The sequence below is a fragment of the Lissotriton vulgaris genome, chromosome 6 (genome assembly GCF_964263255.1).
Source record: "Lissotriton vulgaris chromosome 6, aLisVul1.2, whole genome shotgun sequence".
In the NCBI taxonomy this organism is placed as follows: Eukaryota; Metazoa; Chordata; class Amphibia; order Caudata; family Salamandridae; genus Lissotriton; species Lissotriton vulgaris.
Window position 1 is genome coordinate 910,760,451 of NC_141694.1, and position 20,981 is coordinate 910,781,431.

At 46.3% G+C, this 20,981-nt stretch overlaps 1 protein-coding gene across 6 annotated transcripts in view; it reads right to left on the minus strand.

Moving 5' to 3' along the window:
• BIRC6 (baculoviral IAP repeat containing 6) overlaps positions 1-20,981 on the minus strand; it is a 2,386,688-nt gene that overhangs the window by 2,212,155 nt on the left and 153,552 nt on the right. For all 6 annotated transcript variants that reach the window (XM_086926902.1, XM_086926900.1, XM_086926901.1 and 3 more), the window contains exons 7-8: positions 7,513-7,735; positions 7,277-7,437 (exon numbers count right to left, since the gene is read on the minus strand). In XM_086926902.1, the coding sequence (XP_086783028.1) occupies positions 7,277-7,437; positions 7,513-7,735 (384 nt within the window). The remainder of the gene's footprint in view (positions 1-7,276; positions 7,438-7,512; positions 7,736-20,981) is intronic.

Below are 20,981 nucleotides of genomic sequence, written 5' to 3' on the forward strand. Positions count from 1 at the left end.
CCAACAATTATTATTTAGAGCGGCGATTTGACCGTTTTATTAATATTTAATGACTTTTAGTAGCCTGCATCACGTCGACATAAAAACAAGCATTGGCATTGCCAAAAGGTCTAGCCTTTGGGACCTTATAAGTGTTTAGCCATGCAACAGTTCATGTTGTTGCACCAAGGATATTGTGCTACATAATTAAATACTTATAAGGTCCCAAAAGCGAGACCGATTGGCTATGCCAATAACGGTTAGAAGTTGCTGTGTTTTCGCGGTCTCTGCATAGTCCAGATCCGAGACCCTAGCCTCAAGCTGCTCAATTCAGGCATCATGTGAATCCATGTGTTGGTTTACCTGGTCCAGGCGGGAAGTGAGATTATCAATCTTCGCTTTGATAGTTTTAAGACTGGATTTTACCTCAAGGAGCATGGAGCGAATGCTGTCGTCTTGGGAGTCCGTGGTACCAGTCTGCGTGGCACGCGCCCCAGCATCATGGGATGACTCCTCCAACCTGCCACCCCTGCGGGCCTCGAGCGCGAGTTAGGATTGCTTTGCGTCAGCCTTCCCTATGACAGATGACGAGTTGAGGGACCCAAAGCCACTGTGTTGTTGAGTAGCAGATGGCTCCAGAGCGTGCTCAGCGCGGGGGTAAGCACGTAGATGGCAAATTAGATCACAGCAAGAGCTAACGGGAGTCCGATTGGGAATGGCAAGTAGAGTGGATGATGTGATGCCTTTGTATATCGCCCCAGATGCCAAGCCAGGGAGGAGAGCGGGTGCCACAAGTCTACAGACCAGGTGAGTGAGCACCTCCTTACCAACTCTGAAGCCCCACAACTGGCACATAGGGGGGCCGCTTTATTAAATGGGGGAGTGGTCCATCACATAATTCAGGCCAGAACCTGGACGCTGCAGTGCCCCCCGTGGTTTAGCAGCAGCACGGGGAGGCAGGGGCCAGCGGCCAGTCTCAGGGCAGGCTCTCCATCGGCCCATTGGAGGGAAGGCAATGCCGGCAAAGGGGCACAACGGGTGAAGAACAGGTATAGTGGCAACTGTAATGGGCCCAGTAAGCAGATTGAGGGCGCAGTGTGCAATGTTGCGATGAGCTGCCTCACGCTGGGATGGGGTTCCCATCACCTCCGCTCCTTACCCGGTGGTTAGATGTAGCGTAGGGTCCGGGAAGAAATGTCCAAGCCTAAGCCCAGATTTGCGCCCCGCCATCCGGGGCACAGAGGGCCGGAGTCGGGCCAGGCAGGAGAGGCTGCGCTACAGCGCGGGCTTCACAGCAGGAGGGGTTCAGGATCTGGTCGGGCCCATGGGTCGCACCAGGCGGCGACCCCACCATCACCCAGTAAACACGGCCACTAAAGAATGTGGCAGAGCCACGCCGCACCAGCCGATAGTCTGCAGAGGTCAGACAGAAGGCCGTGTGGACCAGGAGAAAATGGTGGCCCGCAGGAGCCCAGTCAAAGCAATTTCAGCACCGCTGAGAAACCGATTAACAAGAGGCACAGCGCAATGGACTCCCAGAGTGCTGGGGGGCCGGGGCGCACCTGATGTGCGAGCTGATTCCTCTGACTCGAGCAGGATGATGCAGGATATTGCACTCGGCTGGCAGAGCTCACCTAAGGCGCAGCCATCTTGCTGCTGGCAAAACGGGACAAGTTATAGTTAGTTCATTAAACTAGGACTGGCATATTTCAGAGTTTTTTATTTTTTAAACATTAGTTCTGATCTCATTTCAATACCTACCTATGTGACTTTAACCATAATTTTTCTACATTATCAAGGTTATGCAAGTTCATGTTGGTGTAAAAAACTGCAACTGCTCAACTACGGCTATCACACAAATTTAGAGACGGATTACACATTCTCATTTTTTGTCACACTGTGACACACAATTTACAAGCAAAAATACAATATCCCTAAGGTGTGCAAGTCAAACACAATGCAGTGTCAAAAATTGAGATTAGTTTTCTGTTTTTTCATCGGTGTCACAATATAATTCGTATTGAGTTAAACTGTAACAGGAGAACCAAAAACGTATTACTGTGTGCTTCACTGACCAGACCTCATATCAACAATTAATAGTGAACCCAGCTTAATTATGCATAGTCTTTATTATGTCAAGACATTATAAGTCACATCTAATTATTATGACAATTTAATTAATGTGGATCAAGTAATATTTCAGCAAGTTCAAATACATCCCAGCTAATCAGCTTAGAAATGTACCCAAGTAACAACTGATGACTTGTGTAAGCCCTAATCAAGCAACCAAAGAAATGTCAAAAAGACTATACCATTGAACAATTCTCACAGAAAAGCCTTACTGGGCAAAAACAGTAAAAACAGAAAAGAATCAGACATTTTCCCATGAAATAACTCAACCAGCTTCTCCTCTCAGCGGAGATAATCTTAGCCCAATGGGTTGATTTTTTAGACTTAGTGGCAGGTAGCCAGAATAACACTCACCACTTATAACATTTGGCTTAAACCTCTCAGTTGATTGCATTAATATCTTGCACTATTCTCGGAGTCCGGACGTAAGAGTACCAGACAATACAGGCCCAATCAAGCACTATCAGAATGCGCTAGGCACTTTTCTCATTGGACTTTTCTTCATCATCCACATGATCAGATAGATCATGATAGAAGTCCCACTGAAAGCAGAATGTGTCTCGTTGAAATCCGCAAAAGGTGGACTGAAGAGCACAAAATACTAGGCATAGAGAGTTTTCGGATCAGGCACTAAATACAGATGTCCCCTAACATCTCCAGGTGCAGATGCCACTAGTGATCAGCAAAATAAGGCCTACTGAGTTAATCTGGTGTGACTTTGAGGAAGACTCTAGGACGACAGGTCTTCAGAGGATCACAAAAAGTTCGGGACTGAGTGCTATAGCCTCAATGCCTCCAGAAAGAGCATGTGACCCAAGAGCACCTTGCTTGTTGACATACCACAGTGATCTCATCGTCTGTTAGAACCTGAATCATCTTACCCGCGAGGGAAGGCAGAAAGACCTTAAGAGTCAGTCGGAAGGCACACAGCTCTGGATGATTGATATGACAGCACATACCTACCAGAGGCCAAAGGCCTCCAAGCTCCACAGTGTGATGGTAATCCCACCAATGGCGAGATGAAGCATTGATCATAACTGATCTTCGCAAGGGGAAACGAGAAAGATCTGCTGCAGATTGGACTGGCATCCACCACTGGAATTCCTGAGCCACCTCGGACATGGGTCCTGTTTGAAAAAAGCTGCCAGTGCTGGGTCCACTGTAGAATCTAATTCCACGGAAGGGCATACTAATGCCAACTAGCATAAGGCACCAGGATGATGTAGAACGTCAAAAGACCAAATGACTTTAGGACTGTCAAGCTAGAACAGTAGCTTTCATATGGAACAAAATTATCGGGTTCCTAGTCAGAATATTACTGGCTCACTACAGAGGAGGAAAGACCTTCAAGGTGACTGTGTCAAAGATTGCTCTGAATAATCTCAGTCTCTACCAAGGACAAAGAGGAGATTTGAACTAGTCAATGGAAAACTCAGGTTGGACAGCAGCAACATCATTTTAGCAAGTGGTCCGGCACAACCAGTGTTTTGGGAATAAGTGAACTCCCAATCCTCCAAGTGGGCAGCAACTCTGCCATGACCGTCATAAAGACCAGAGAGGCTGATGCAAGGTTTAAAGGCAAGAAAATGGTGACCAGGAAGTGAGCAGCTAACACTACTAAACAAAGATACTTCCTATGGGATTGCAGAACTGGTACATGACAGTACGTGTGCTGCAGATCTGCGGGACATCAACCAATTGTTGTTGCCCAAGGACAGCAGAACTTGTGTCAGGGTCATCATCTTGATCTTCTTGAAGAACGAATTCAGCAACCTGAGAGCAGGAATAAGTCTCAAGCCCCAGTTACTCTTGGGAACCTGGAAGCACCTTTTTAACCCAATGCATGTTCTGACCCTAGAACACTCTTGACTGTTTTCGTGGGAAGTAATATCACCACCTTCTTTGAGAGGATTCTGGTCTGATCCCCCAACGTCTGAGTGGAAACAGGAGCAAGGCAAAAAGGATGTCCAGAACAGGAGGAGCATACCTAACTTAGATTATCAGAGGACCCATAGGTGAGAAGTTATAAGAGTGCCACTAGAGTAGGCAACATTGGATTCTGTCCCTAAAGGACCTGGACCAACTAAAAAGCAAAGTGAAGGATGTTGAAAGTGTTACCTGGAGAAAAGTAGGAAGAGAATTAGTGTTGGTGCTAACCTCACTTTACAAAAGTTACCCATTTTTTTTATAACAGGGAATTTATTAAGGTTACATAATGACAATTGCCTTGACAACGGCCAATATGCGTTTTTGAGCAATTCTTTCTTTTAAACAATGAGTAACATGTGATGTCACCCTAACCCCCCACCCAACTAGGAACCACTGCATGGCTATTCTCCTGGTTCCAGGTGTTTTCTTTCAGGTATGACTCTTTGCTTCTCATTTGTTCGCCCCTTTGGCATAGTCTTTGCCTGTAGTGCCACAAAAAGTATGTACTAGCTACTGGGTGGACTGCCAAGGCTGTTCTAGAAAAAAGTGAACTTTGAGAGTAACCTCTGAACTTCCAGTACTGCACGTAGAACTGGCAGGGGGAGTATAAAAACACTTTGTAGCAGGCAAAATTCCCCTATTTGTTTTTGTGCTCAAAGGTTGCATCAACTTTCTCAACAAAATGTTTGACCCATTCGAAGGGAATATCCATCAATGATGCTTGGATGTCTACAAAAACTCCAGTGGAGCGCACCAGGTGTAATATATAATAATCAAACATGCCAGCAGCATAGGCTGCTGAGGCAGAGGTGGCGCATATATCTAGATCCTTGTCATCATGTCAGGATGCAGGTCAGAGCTGTGACAGAGACAAATGTTGGTGCAGTAGCTATTGCAAAGGTTCCAGTCTTGCACCTGGGAAGATTACTAAAATGCAAAATCTGTGGTTAGAAGTATTCATAAGAATCCCTGTATTTATAGAGATGCATCAAGATTGAAATCTCAAAGCTATCTATAATCAAGAGTATGAAAACCTCCTGTATCTAGATAAGCCCATTCCTCTTTTGTTGTAATACACAAACCATTTTTTTGGGAATGATCAAAATCCAAGGATGTCTATTTTCACACTTTAAGCTCTCCCTTGATAATGGTTTTGGTTTTCCTAATGTAGATTTTTAGATTTGTGCGGCACACATGAACCTGGTACTTTATTGAAACTATCACTAGAACCACTGGAATTATGGTGTGGGGGGGGGCAAAATTATCCATTGGGTTTACTAAATCATGCAGGCACAATATGCAGCGTAATTCAGCACATAGCTGTTTTACATCACTATTGTAATTTGTATACATGTTTATTCTATATAGGCAAAGGTTTCACCTAGTTAGTATAATTTTAACACTTCAATACAGCAAATCGGCTACTGAGACATGACCTGCCACTGTGCTGTTAAGGGCTTGCCACTGTGCAACAACACATGTGGCAGCATTTGTTATAACATTTGATCAGCCTTAGCTGAAAACTATTTTTTGTTAAAATCTGTAAATTGTGAATAGAATTGTGGATTATGTGGCATGTGTGGCAAATACTGTAGCATCAAGTACTTACAGTGGCCCTGATTATCCCCTAAGCATGGAACCCTACTTGCTATTAAAGTAGGATTAGCTGCCAACTCTGTGTCATATTCTCCTATAGTTGCCTCAGAGACACAGATTTTCAAATTGTAGACTAAAGTTTCTATGTCAATAGTACCAGTTATTTGATTTTTTTGTTAGAAAAGGGGTATGACAACATTTCCATCCCCAATACCTTTTAACCCTGATTTTTCACATGGTTCTCAAGATGTGGCTTTAGTAGCAGTGATCACTCAATCTGCCGCTGTTACAAGATTTGTTTTCGAATGGAAAACCAGTAAGTAAAAATGGCTTTGCATAAGCTTTTAATCTGAATTTTTGCTTTTCCCAGTTGATGCAGCAGATAAGCTCAAGAAAGAATTAAGAAGGGGCAGAGACAAAACACAGGTGGAGAACCTCTTCTATAGCTGCCAAATAAATCTAAACTCGACTCACCGATTAGCAGTACAGGACTCATTATGACAACAATAAAAAATACCTGTATATGCAACAGGGAAAATTATCTGAATATTCAGGCATGGTTGAATATATGTTTGAGAGAAGAAAAATTATTTGTCTTTTTTCCACATAAAGGAAACTCATGTAAGAACATTACAAGGTGGTATTTAACCCCTACAAGATGAGACTGCTATGTTTGGCGGCTCAGATTTGTGTTGAAAGGAATGTGATAGCATGCTCTCTATTGCATATGTGGTGGCCATGTATTACGTACAGACCTATTGGAGGGAGGTACTGTCTCACATTAAACCAATTACAAGTATTATCTTCTACTACATCCTGTAGTTCTGTTATGTGATGTGGGCAGTGATAGTATCTACTTACAATATTAAGGGGAAAGTTTCTTACACATGTACTTTTGCCAATAAAATTCAGATTAGCCCATACTCGGAAGTTAGACCCTCCAACAATCATAATATAGTGGAAGAAAATAAGGAATATATATGCAATGAGAGATTTTAGATAATGCGTGCAATAGATTGCATACATTTGATAAGAGCTGAATGTCCTTCAAGACATGTATGAAAAGGGATCATCTTGGGATGAAAGAAGCTTCTTATATATGCCCTTTAAATAAACTTGTGTGTAATAACTTCATCTTCTGAAAACAGTGATGCAGAAGCTGATAACTGTTCAACTGTTAAGTCACCATTGAGCTTCAGTGCTGTACTAAGTCCTGCATATGTATTTTCTTTTTAACCTTATTTGTGAGGTTGTACCCACTCCACCACAAAAAAAAATAAAGTTGCAACAAAACAAAATTTAACAGAAGATTTTTGTGCTAAGTCTATTGGTAAAAATCTCAAGGGGCAATGTTTCGTTAGAAAATAGTGAAGCGAAGCACAGAAGCAATTCATTTTACCCCTTTTAACTCACTTGCTGCACAGGCTCTAAAATTCATTGTATATGCACATCTTATGTAATGTGTATGAGCAAATAAGTCAGGATTTATTTTAAGTGTGTTCAGATGGATGAATAAACTGTATTCCATAAAATAAAAACAAATCGTCCTGCACAACACATTATTAATGAAGCTTTGCAAATGGCAAAAGCACTGTATGAAACTCAACACACAGATAAGGTATTACTATTTATAAATGTATACCTGTCTCCTTCCAATTTAGGTATATCTGAGCAGCTTGAAGATTCTTCTAGCCATGCCAGTGTTGGCCTCCTTGCTTCAATTCCGCAGTTCGGCTCTCCTGGCAATAGTATTTGTTGCACAATTGCTGGATCATAGGCATTTATCTCAAATTTTAAGTGAACCTACATAAAAAACGAAACTATTACGCACAAGGCCTAACATGGAAATTACACTTAACTTGATAAAAATGTAAATACCTTCATAAGTTTGGAAATATCCCATATGCAGATCTTTCCTCGTTTTGTTGCAGCTGCTAAAAAATGAGGACAACTTCCTACTCCAAAGCAGGATATCCTGTCTGAGCCATCTGTGCAGGGGAACTGTGCAGGACAAGTTGCTAGAGTAACAGAAAGGGGAACATTCTGTGTGTGTTCACCTTTCACAAACGGACAGTTGGGGGAATGCCTTTCATGTTCCGACCTAATGCATCCAAGGAAGAAAGACCATGAGACAACAATTAGGTCAGATTGCGTCCCAAAGTTATGGGCAATAATGAGAGAATGCATGACAAGGAGTAAAAAAATATATAAACTCAAACTACGCCTGTAGCAACACAGCTCAATCAATCACCATCTCCACTGAGCAACCAGTCTACTGTACAGACTTTAAACATTATCTACCTGTAATGCATTTTGGATTAAATATTAAGCCTATGCCGGATCCCAGGAATGTGTAGGGGGCAACAATACACAGTACGTCTCCTTTTACAAGCGCCAAAGAGCAGTGTACTTATGAGTGTATGTTACTAACAAGACTTTTATTTTAGGATTGCAATCTAGATCAGCAAAAGGGGCATTTTTATGTGAAGGATCTCCTGGGATTGGCGGCACCAGCCACTATTTTTTCTTGCTAGAGATGCACTCTTCAAAATTACTGGGCTCCCAAAATTCTTAATTGCTTTACAGACAAGACTTTAGGTCCCTAAAACCTTCTTCATATCAATAGGTGAACTTACACACTTTGTGTTGGATGGTGCCAGTGCAATGATTTTATTATCTGCAGTACATAGGGGTTTATAAGGGTGGCATATCCCTTCCAAATATAGGCAGGTATTATCTACTTTCACTCTCAAAATTTAAAGGGCTTTCCAGTCACACTAAGAACCACCACCGAAGAGGACTAGGCAAACTGGAGGAGTAGAGGATTCCTCCTCATTTTATATAGGTGGGAGGGGTACAGCTTTTTGAACAACCTGTCCCAAGTCCCTTATGGCTAGGTACCTTAATAACAATTTAGACAATGAGAATGAAACTAAATATAAAATACACTGGATATATGGTAAACAAATGCAATCCATCATTTACTAAATTATTTCAGGAAAACGATGTCTAAAGCAGAATTGTTCAGGTACCTCCAGTTATCTCATGCTATGCAACAGTATTTTAAGTCAGGGAAGGAGTTGCTTAGAACTTCACCCATCGAGAATCACCTGCTCACCAAGACTTTTGAATAGAAGTTAGTGTCCAGGACACAAAAAAAGCTAACTAATACACAACATGTGTTCCCCAAACTGAATTGCAAAAAGAAGAATGTGTGGAGATGAAAAAAACAAATTGCCATTGGCTATTATGTACCCAAAAGAGACTGCTATAGGGGCGGGCGTTGGCGAATCAATTAAAAAGTTTTACACTGAGTCCATTACTTTAGAACCACATGCAGGTCATTGGGAACAAGGAAAGGAATGTTTGCAGTTAGACTCATCCGGACTAGTCTTAATAGGTCTGTGTATATAGCCGTCGCTAAATTCTTAGGTTGGGCATTGACGATTAGAGCCCGACTCTTGAAAGAATAATACATTATTTAAAGTCGTAGGCTAAGAACCTCTGTTGAGAGTAATATTTTGCACATTTCTACTGTTTTTGTAATAATTTTATCTATTTATTCATTGTGAGAAGTTGGCCTGATACATAGTGATCACTAGAATAGTGAGCACTGCATATCATTCCAAACGACCCTTATTGATGATTGGTTGTAAGTCAACCTTATAGACCAGCTATCCTAGTAGCATGGACAAGAGCAGTCTTTTGGCTAAACTCTAGAGGGCGTGTTAAGCCAGCTGTTATACCATCACATATACCCCTTGAACACCAAGTGAAAGGACCCCACACAAGTCGTTATGAAAATAAAAGGATATTTATTTATAACAAGTCTACCCTAATCTCTTTATGAGTCAGGGAGCTAAGCACATAACAAAACTCTTATGAAAATACTTTCTAAGTCGCACAATTTACACAAATGCCCGAGGGGCACGAAAAACCATATACTACAAAAGTGGAATGTGAAATACTAGCAGGTAAGTAACTAGATCCAGAGGCTTCAGGATCGCTAGGACTACACTACTGAACTTTCAGGTTAGGAGCAGGAGGCCTAGGGAGATCGGGTGCAGAGTGTGCACTATCACGCGGGATGCGGGACAAAGTCTATGGATACTAGTATCTCGTAAAGTTACAGTTATCGGACGAATCAGACTAGATAGGCTGAAAACGAAAAAGGATCTGGACACTTAGATAGTGAACCTACGTTGGAGCACCGAAATGCTCAGGTTACCTAGCCCAGGGGCTGCGGCTGCATAGGGTTCAAAAGACGTCGGAAATCCTCGTTACATTCTATGGAGCCTGAAAGAAGAAGTTGCTGGCAGGCGACCAGTGATGAAGTTCGAAGGGATCCAAGCCTGGATCGGTGAGGGAGGATACCTGTAAGCGGAGGGGACCAAGTTCTGAATCACTAGCCAGTGATTAGATGGGCACCAGGATGGCACCGGATGGAGTCACCTCGACCAGGTGAGTGGGCGACGCTGGGCTCTGCAGTCTCTCGGACCAGGAGGCGCTGTCGGCGACCAGGATGGAGGTGCGAGCTGTCCCACGAAGGTATCTGCTGTCGACGTCGCTGGACCCAGGATTGGGGCAACAAGTCTTGGCAAATGCAAGCCCACGCGGTGGACTCAAAATGGCGTCTGGAGTGGACCAGGAGGGTCCGGGGTGCTCCTCTGTTGGAGGGGAGCAAGGGCCAGTCTGGAGCAACCAGACCAGCTGTGTTGTCGTCGTGGTGCGTCGTCAAGAGGGCTACAAGCCAGCAGACAAGTAGCCGGACAACGCGGTGAGCAGCAAAGAGCAGAAGGGCCCCACGCAGATCTGGTGGATGCTGGGGGGCTGGACTTCGGTGCTGGAGCTGCTCAGGGTTAGGGCTTCTCGAACCCCAAAGCACTCACTCGAGGATCCCTCGGCGGTCGTGCTGGATAAGCGTCGTGCAGTTCTGAAGATGGCCGGTCCCTCGAGGTCTCGTCACACCCACTGATCTCAGCTGGGCTGATGATGTAGGTAGAGGTCAGAGTTGCCAGGGAAGCCGGGTCTCGTCGTGCTGGTCGGTCGGATTCCTGAGGAAGGACGTGCAGCAAACCGCAGTGTTCTTAGGTGGTGCCCGCAGATGCAGGGTGACTACTCCTTAGTCACAAGAGAGAAATCTTAGTAAGAAGTCTTGGGTTCCTTTCGTAGAAAGTAGTTTCAGGATTCAAAGATGATCTAATTTGGAAGGGTCCCCGCTCCCACCTTTATACTAAAGAAAGGGGCTGGTACGGGACTAGGTCCTGCCCATGGGTGGGACCAGGAAGGGGGGTGGTTACACCCCTCTCCCATGCCGGACTTTCCCCAGCTCAGGGGCTGGTGTGCCCCTGGAACTGGTTCTAGCCGGCAGATGCATAGTGAGCACCGGGGTGCCACTTGCAGTCACCTTCCTATTCAGCCCTGCCTACCCAGGATACACAAAACCCTGTCTGGGATGGTGCTAGCACCGCCCCTGACAGGAAACCCTTTGTCCAAGCTCTCCTCGTTAGAAGGACTCCCAGCAGCAGGAGGTCAGACTTGTGTCTGTGGTGGCAGCATCCATTTTGTGATGCTGAGGCTCGAGTTAACTTTAACCGGGGTTCACAGTTACATACATGTCGTGTCCCTCTAGAAGGGTGGAATGCTAACCCCGTCGCCAGAATAGGCGAGGGGTTAGTATTCCAATTCGTATGACACCTTACTCGACATGTTTTGATAAAGCGATACCAGAGTTGGCATATAACCGCGAGGATTATAATGCACTTAAGAGTATATGGTATGCGTTATCATGGAACAGCTATTATGACTTGGTTCCGCAAGCTGCAAACGGGCTCAGCTCATGCCAGAGCACCATCTCACATGATTCCAAGCACTCTGCCTTCAGGATTGTCAAGGCCTGCCATAGGAGTGACTGATAGGAAACTATGTGTCCATTTTAGGGTTAGATATAGGTATACTATATCTAAAGCAAAGGGTGATTACACCACTTTGCGCCAGCTGTCGTGCAGCCAGTTGTGTCAGATTTAGATGGCCAGCCAGGGGTGGCATAATACATGCTGCAGCCCCTGGTAGGCCCTGGGTACACCTATGCCCCGAGTTACAGGGTCTGATAAGGTGGCCCAGTACCAATTGGTAAATGCACCTAAGGTACACGTGTCAATTTAGTGAGAGAACAGCTAGGCTGTGGGTCTGATTAGCAGGCCCACAGCCAGAGAAGTCGTAAACCAGTGAAGCAAAAAGCAAAAATCTGGGGTGATCATAGGATTGCAGACCCTACTCTCCTACATGACCCCCCCCAAACTTTGGGACAATAAACTAACCTTGACCAGGTGAGTCTTCTTGCTCTAAGTGGAAATACCTGGAGAGCCCATCTGCATTGCCATGATCAGTGCCAGGTCTATGCTCCACTGTAAAATCCATCCCCTGTAGGGAAATGGACCACCTAAGCAGTTTGGGGTTTTCACCCTTTATCTGATTCAGCCACAAGAGGGGCTTATGGTCGGTCTGAATCTTGAAATGAGTGCCAAACAAGTATGGCCTCAGTTTCTTCAGGGCCCAAACCACAGCAAAGGCCTCCCTCTCAATAGCTGACCAATTTTTCTCTCTGGGGGTCAGCCTTCTGCTTATAAAAGCAATGGGCTGGTCATGACCATCAAAATTCAGCTGAGATAGAACAGCTCCCACACCCAACTCAGAAGCATCTGTTTGGACAATGAATGGTTTGGAGTAGTCTGGACTCTTTAGGATAGGGGCTGTGCACATGGCCTGCTTTAGGTCATCGAATGCCTTTTGACAGCCTGCTGTCCACTGAACTTTTTTTGGCATCTTTTTGCTTGTCAGGTCATTAAGTGGAGTCACAATTGATCCATAATTTCTGACAAATTTCCTGTAGTAACCAGTCAGGCCCAAGAAAGCTCGAACCCGAGTCTGGGTGGTTGGAGGAGCCCAATTTTTGATGGATTGTATCTTGCTCTCCAGTGGCTGAACCTGGCCTCCACCTACAAGGTGGCCCAGGTATACAAACTGTGTCTGCCCTATCTGGCACTTTGTGGCCTTGATAGTGAGACCTGCTGCTTGCAGTGCCTCTAACACTTTCCTCAGGTGGACCAGGTGATCCTCCCAGGTGGAACTAAAGACAGCTATATCATCAAGATATGCTGCACAGAAGTCATCCAGCCCAGTGAGAACTTGATTCACCAGCCTTTGGAAGGTGGCAGGTGCATTTTTCAGACCAAAGGGCATTACCACAAATTGATAATGTCCACCAGGGGTTGAAAATGCTGTCTTGGGCTTGGCTTCCCCAGCTAACCTGATTTGCCAATACCCAGCTGTCAGGTCAAATGTACTTAAGTAGTTGGCAGAAGCCAATCTATCTATAAGTTCATCTGCCCTTGGTATTGGGTGGGAATCAGTCTTAGTGACTGCATTGAGGCCACTGTAGTCTACGCAAAACCTCACCTCTTTCTTACCACCCTGGGTGTGAGGTTTAGGCACTAGAACTACTGGACTAGCCCAAGGGCTATCTGAGGGCTCAATGACTCCCAGCTCCAACATTTTCTGCACTTCAGATTTGATGCAGTCTCTGACATGATCAGGCTGTCTGTAGATTTTACTCTTGACTGGCAGACTGTCACCAGTGTCAACCTCATGGGTACACCAATTGGTTTGACTGGGTGTCAGAGAGAACATATGTCTAAAGGATTGAAGAACTTGTTTGCAATCCTTTTGCTGATGTTCAGAGAGGCTGCCACAAAAGACAACACCATCCACTGACCCATCATCAGGGTTCTGAGTAAGCAGGTCTGGGAGAGGGTCACTCTCCTCCTCCTGTCCCTCATCTGTGGCCATGAGCAAGCTCATGTCCTTCCTGTCGACATATGCCTTGAGCCTATTCACATGGAGCACCCTGAGGGGGCTCCTGGGAGTTCCAAGGTCCACCAGGTAGGTGACCTCTCCCTTTTGCTCAATGATTGTGTGGGGCCCAGACCATTTGTCTTTGAGTGCTGCTGGGGCCACTGGCTCCAACACCCACACCTTCTGTCCAGGCCTGTACACAGTCAGGACAGCCTTTTGGTCATGCCAAGCTTTTTGGAGTTCTTGGCTTGCCTCAAGGTTTTTAGAAGCCTTTTCCATATACTCAGCCATCCTGGAGCGGAGACCAAGTACATAGTCCACTATGCTGGTTGCAGGCTTTTTGAGAGGTCTCTCCCATCCTTCCTTCACCAAACACAAGGGTCCTCTCACAGGATGACCATACAGAAGTTCAAAAGGGCTGTAGCCAACCCCCTTCTGTGGGACCTCTCTGTAAGCAAACAAAAGGCAGGGTATCAGGACATCCCATCTACTCCTGAGCTTTTCAGGTAGTCCATGAATCATCCCTTTTAGGGTCCTGTTGAACCTTTCAACAAGCCCATTGCATTGTGGATGATAGGGTGTAGTGAACTTGTAGTGGACACCACATTCCTTCCACATAGCAGTCAGATATCCTGACATGAAGTTTGCACCTCTGTCAGAGACAACCTCCTTAGGGAAGCCCACTCTGGAGAACACTCCAACTAGGGCTCTTGCCACAACAGGTGCTGTAGTGGTCCTAAGGGGAATAGCTTCAGGATAACTGGTGGCATGGTCCACCACCACCAGTATAAACTTGTGCCCTGATGCTGTCTGGGGTTCCATTGGACCAACAATGTCAATCCCCACTCTTTCAAAGGGCACCCCCACCACAGGAATTGGTATAAGGGGGGCCTTTGTTGTGCCACCTGACTTACCACTGGCTTGGCAAGTGACACAGGAGCGACAAAATTCCTTGGTATCTTCATTCATGTGAGGCCAGTGAAAGTGTGAGACAAGCCTGTCCCAAGTCTTGTTCTGGCCTAAGTGTCCTGCAAGGGGAATCTCATGGGCCAAGGTAAGAAGGAAACCTCTCTGTGACAAGGGGACGACCAGCCTCCTGGTTGCACCAGGCTTGGGGTCTCTTGCTTCAGAGTACAGGAGTCCATCATCCCAGTATACCTTGTGGGTACCTGTGGCGTTCCCTGCAGCCTCAGCAGCAGCCTGCTGTCTGAGGGATTCAAGAGAAGGGCAGTCTAACTGTGCCTTCCCCAGGTCTTCTCTGGAGGGTCCCCCTGAACCAAGAAACTCAACCTGATCAGGTTCAAGTTCTTTAGGCTCAGTTTCCCTCAGCTCTTTGAGGTCAGCCTCCTCTGAGACTTGATCCACAACCTGAGGCAAGGGGGAAGGCAATGCCTTAACCCTACTGCTCTTCTTCTTGGAGGGTGTCTGGTCCATTGTTCCAGGATCCAGCACCTGTTCAGTGGGGCATCTTCTGGCCTGTGACCTAGTCACAGCAAGGACATGTGCTGGCACCCCTAACATTTCCATGTGAGTCCTCTGCTCCACTTCTGACCATAGGGATGACTCCAAATCATTGCCCAACAAACATTCAACTGGGAGGTCTGAACTAACAACAACCTTCTTTTGGCCACTTACCCCTCCCCAGGAGAAAGCTACAATTGCCATACTATGGTGGGTAGTGACATTGCTAGCATTGGTCACTAGGTAGTCTGTACCTAGTATGATCTGTCCAGGGTCCACAAAGTTAGGTGTCACCATTGTGACACTGGCACAAGTGTCCCTATAGGCCTGGGCCATCTTACCATTTATAAAAGGTGTCTGCCTGTATTTGCCCAAAGTATTGGGACTTGCATCAGGGGACATATCCATATCCCCTGTACAGACAAGGACAGCCTGAGTGAGTGTGCCAACTAAGTTGTCATACCCCTCAGATCCCAAGGTTAACCCAACTAATCCCTTGGGAGGTGCACTACCACTGCTGACTGTACTAGGGGGTGCAGGTGCCTTAGGGGCTGCAGTGAAAGGAGTTTGCCCTCCTTTCTTGGTGCACTCACTAAACCAGTGAGTTTTACTTTTACAGTATTGACACCACCTTTTAGACTGGCCTTCTTGAGTCTTCTTCTTCTGGGAAGCCTGACCCCCACCCTCTTTGGTTTGTTGGGGACCGGTCGAAGACTTCTGGTCATTTTGCTCATTCTTAGTATTACCCTTCTGGTCTGCTTTCTTCTGACCACCCTGGTTCTGGCCCTGGTTCTGCTTAACCCTTGTTCTGACCCATCTGTCTGCCTTCTTTCCCAATTCTTGGGGAGAGGTCAGATCTGTGTCAACAAGGTGCTGATGCAACAACTGGTTCTGACAATTGTTTAAAATCTGTTCCCTCATGATCAGATTGTACAATCCTGTATAATCAGTAACCTTACTGCCCAGCAACCAGCCCTCCAAAGCCTTAGTGGCACAATCCACAAAATCAGACCAATCCTGAGACTGAGTTTTCTGGGTATCCCTGAACAGCAAACTGTACTGCTCAGTGGTTAAGCCAAACCCATCTATCAGTGTATTTTTCAGGACTTGGTAATTGTTAGCATCCTCAGCTCTAGTAGTGAGGAGCTTATCTCTACCTTTGCCTTCAAAGGAGAGCCACAAGACAGCTGCCCACTGACTCTGGGGGACGCACTGGACAGTGCAGGCCCTTTCCAAAGCAGTTATCCATTTGTGGATATCATCCCCTTGTTTAAAGGGGGGCACTATCTTACTCAGGTGTCTAGTGTCTAAACTCCTGTCCTTTTCTCTAGGTAAAATGCTGCCACCAGTGGGATCTAGCCCACTCAATTTCTGCTCTCTAGCAAGGGCAAGTCTTTCTTTGGCCAGGGCAAGTTCTTCCCTTTCAATCCTCAGATTGACTTCCCTCATCTTAGCTTCATGCTCTCTTCTCTGAGGGGATGTCATCCCTCTGTGAGAAGAGGTCTGAGAGCCATTGGTTCGAATGGATCTGTTAGAGCCTCTGGATAGAGACCTAACTCGTCCACTCCCAATGTTAAGCCTGCCTGAGAGTGGCCCTGGGGGTCCCCCAAATCAATTCTCATGCCTGCTTAAGTTGGTCCTGGTTAGTCTACTGACTTCTACCTGACCTTTGTCTGCCTCATCCTCTGATAACTCCTGATCCTCCTCCTCTCCTGCACTAACTGTTCCATTGAATTGGAGGTCAGGGTCACCAGTGGTTCCCTCTAAGGGAGGCATGTTCCCATCTGGATTAGAAGGGTCTGTGTTAGCATTCCTTCTGGCATCATAAGTCTCTAAGAGACCAATCAGAAAGGGAATGGTAGGGTTAGAACCCTGTTTTAGCTTCCTGGATGTACAGATTTGTCTCATCTCCTGGAAGCTAAGAGCAGCATATCGTGAAGTGACCTGTGGAGGGTCCACTGACACAAGGGGGGCTTCTGAGTTCCCTCCTTTGTCCGACATGCTTCTAGTGTGGTGTAAGTGATGCACCTACCTACACTATTTGTTTGCCTACTGATCCCTTGCTAAGAGTTGTAGTCAGGGTGTGCTAGGCCCTGTTGAACTACAACAGCTGGTTCAGTAGAACTCAGAGTCTTCTAAGCTAAGTTATATGTACCTTGGTACTTATGTGATCTTTCAAATGATATTCTTAGGATACGTGTGGTAAAACAACAGCAAGCTCAAATCCCAACCGCTGCTCACCAATGTGAGAAGTTGGCCTGATATGCAGTGCTCACTATTCTAGTGATCACTATGTATCATTCCAAACGACCCTTATTGATGATTGGTTGTAAGTCAACCTTATAGACCAGCTATCCTAGTAGCATGGACAAGAGCAGTCTTTAGGCTAAACTCTAGAGGGCGTGTTAAGCCAGCTGTTATACCATCACATATACCCCTTGAACACCAAGTGAAAGGACACCACACAAGTTGTTATGAAAATAAAAGGATATTTATTTATAACAAGTCTACCCTAATCTCTTTATGAGTCAGGGAGCTAAGCACATAACAAAACTCTTATGAAAATACTTTCTAAGTCGCACAATTTACACAAATGCCCGAGGGGCACGAAAAACCATATACTACAAAAGTGGAATGCGAAATACTAGCAGGTAAGTAACTAGATCCAGAGGCTTAAGGATCGCTAGGACTACACTACTGAACCTTCAGGTTAGGAGCAGGAGGCCTAGGGAGATCGGGTGCAGAGTGTGCACTCTCACGCGGGATGCGGGGCAAAGTCTATGGATACTAGTATCTCGTAAAGTTACAGTTATCGGACGAATCAGACTAGATAGGCTGAAAACGAAAAAGGATCTGGACACTTAGATAGTGAACCTACGTTGGAGCACCGAAATGCTCAGGTTACCTAGCCCATGGGCTGCGGCTGCATAGGGTTCAAAAGATTTCGGGAATCCTCGTTACAGTCTATGGAGCCTGAAAGAAGAAGTTGCTGGCAGGCGACCAGTGATGAAGTTCGAAGGGATCCAAGCCTGGATCGGTGAGGGAGGATACCTGTAAGCAGAGGGGACCAAGTTCTGAATCACTAGCCAGTGATTAGATGGGCACCAGGATGGCACCGGATGGAGTCACCTCGACCAGGTGAGTGGGCGACGCTGGGCTCTGCAGTCTCTCGGACCAGGAGGCGCTGTCGGCGACCAGGATGGAGGTGCGAGCTGTCCCACGAAGGTATCTGCTGTCGACGTCGCTGGACCCAGGATTGGGGCAACAAGTCTTGGCAAATGCAAGCCCACGCGGTGGACTCAAAATGGCGTCTGGAGTGGACCAGGAGGGTCCAGGGTGCTCCTCTATTGGAGGGGAGCAAGGGCCAGTCTGGAGCAACCAGACCAGCGGTGTTGTCGTTGTGGTGCGTCGTCAAGAGGGCTACAAGCCAGCAGACAAGTAGCCGGACAACGCGGTGAGCAGCAAAGAGCAGAAGGGCCCCACGCAGATCTGGTGGATGCTGGGGGGCTGGACTTCGTTGCTGGAGCTTCTCAGGGTTAGGGCTTCTCGAACCCCAAAGCACTCACTCGAGGATCCCTCGGCGGTCGTGCTGGATAAGCGTCGTGCAATTCTGAAGATGGCCGGTCCCTCGAGGTCTCGTCACACCCACGGATCTCAGCTGGGCTGATGATGTAGATAGAGGTCAGAGGTGCCAGGGAAGCCGGGTCTCGTTGTGCTGGTCGGTCGGATTCCTGAGGAAGGACGTGCAGCAAACTGCAGTGTTCTTAGTTGGTGCCCGCAGATGCAGGGTGACTACTCCTTAGTCACAAGGGAGAAATCTTAGGAAGAAGTCTTGAGTTTCTTTCGTAGAAAGTAGTTTCAGGATTCAAAGATTATCTAATTTGGAAGGGTCCCCGCTCCCACCTTTATACTAAAGAAAGGGGCTGGTACGGGACTAGGTCCTGCCCAATGGTGGGACCCGGAAGGGGGGTGGTTACACCCCTCTCCCATGCCGGACTTTCCCCAGCTCAGGGGCTGGTGTGCCCCTGGAACTGGTTCTAGCCGGCAGATGCATAGTGAGCACCGGGGTGCCACTTGCAGTCACCTTCCTATTCAGCCCTGCCTACCCAGGATACACAAAACCCTGTCTGGGATAGTGCTAGCACCGCCCCCGACAGGAAACCCTTTGTCCAAGCTCTCCTCGCTGGAAGGACTCCAAGCAGCAGGAGGTCAGACTTGTGTCTGTGGTGGCAGCATCCACTTTGTGATGCTGAGGCTCGAGTTAACTTTAACCGGGGTTCACAGTTACATACATGTCGTGTCCCTCTAGAAGGGTGGAATGCTAACCCAGTCGCCAGAATTGGCGAGGGGTTAGTATTCCAATTCGTATGACACCTTACTCGACATGTTTTGATAAAGCGATACCAGAGTTGGCATATAACCGCGAGGATTATAATGCACTTAAGAGTATATGGTATGCGTTATCATGGAACAGCTATTAGGACTTGGTTCCGCAAGCTGCAAACGGGCTCAGCTCATGCCAGAGCACCATCTCACATGATTCCAAGCACTCTGCCTTCAGGATTGTCAAGGCCTGCCATAGGAGTGACTGATAGGAAACTATGTGTCCATTTTAGGGTTAGATATAGGTATACTATATCTAAAGCAAAGGGTGATTACACCACCTTGCCCCAGCTGTCGTGCAGCCAGTTGTGTCAGATTTAGATGGCCAGCCAGGGGTGGCATAATACATGCTGCAGCCCCTGGTAGGCCCTGGGTACACCTATACCCCGAGTTACAGGGTCTGATAAGGTGGCCCAGTACTAATTGGTAAATGCACCTAAGGTACATGTGTCAATTTAGTGAGAGAACAGCTAGGCTGTGGGTCTGATTAGCAGGCCCACAGCCAGAGAAGTCGTAAACAAGTGAAGCAAAAATCAAAAATCTGGGGTGATCATAGGATTGCAGACCCTACTCTCCTACATTCATGAAATTTATATTCTGATTTTATAATGGTTTTAATACTAAAGTTTTATACATGTACTTTTATATATTGAGCTTGCTTTTATGACAATTGTCGAATAAAGCTGACTTGACTTGACTAGAACCACATTAAATATTTGTGTTCCTCACCTGCAACAAAGTCTATTAGAGAATGCAACAAGAAGGATCCGTTCTGTCATATATTAAAATACAATAAGTTACCTGAGTTTTAGGAAGGATAGCTGCCCCCGAATTATAGCGGTTTCTGGAAGGGGGAGGGGGGGGGGGGGAGGCGGGGGTGGGGGGGTTGGACATTTTGAGCTTCCACAAACCTTGCCTTTGTGGTAGCACAAAGAGACATATTTCATACTCAGGCAGGACATGGCCGCTTCAATTGACAGCTGGAGTAAAAACCTGGAATGGTGCATAGTGTCAGAAAGGATGACATATGATGGGAAGGAAAAGTCCTCTGCATGGTAAAGAAGTGTACTCCCTGACTGTGCTGCGGCACAGGCTAATCTAACGGATTGACGTTTTGTTTTCACCCGGTTTTATTTGAGTGAGGCCTACGGACTGACTTTTTTTTAAAGTTCCACAGTTGTATGTTTAACTCGCTCTTGGGCTACATCAGGTTGATGTGGAAGTGCATGCTTGCTGACAACACGTGCTGAATGCATGTGAGCACGCAAGACAGACAAGAAACTGAAGGTGCACTGTGGAACTTTGCACATGGTAAATGTGTGATCACTGGCAGAGTGTGTTTAAAGTGACATACCCTGGTGCAGTACAGAGAGACTGTAGTATTGAACAGCATGCGCAGACTGAGTGTGTGTGCTGTATGTGGAAATGCAGGTAGTAGCTTGGTATATGGGCACAACAGTACTGGACAGTGGAGTGTGCTGTGAATGTATGCTGAGTGGAAACGTGCCAGCACTGGTACATTACACGGAGGACCATGGGTTCCATTTTGGGAAGCCCAGGCCTGCCTGGTGGAAACAAGAGGAGCAAAACAAATCTCCCACAGACAAAATTGTATTTTGCTGCAATCCTGTAAGCGGAGTGGAACAAGC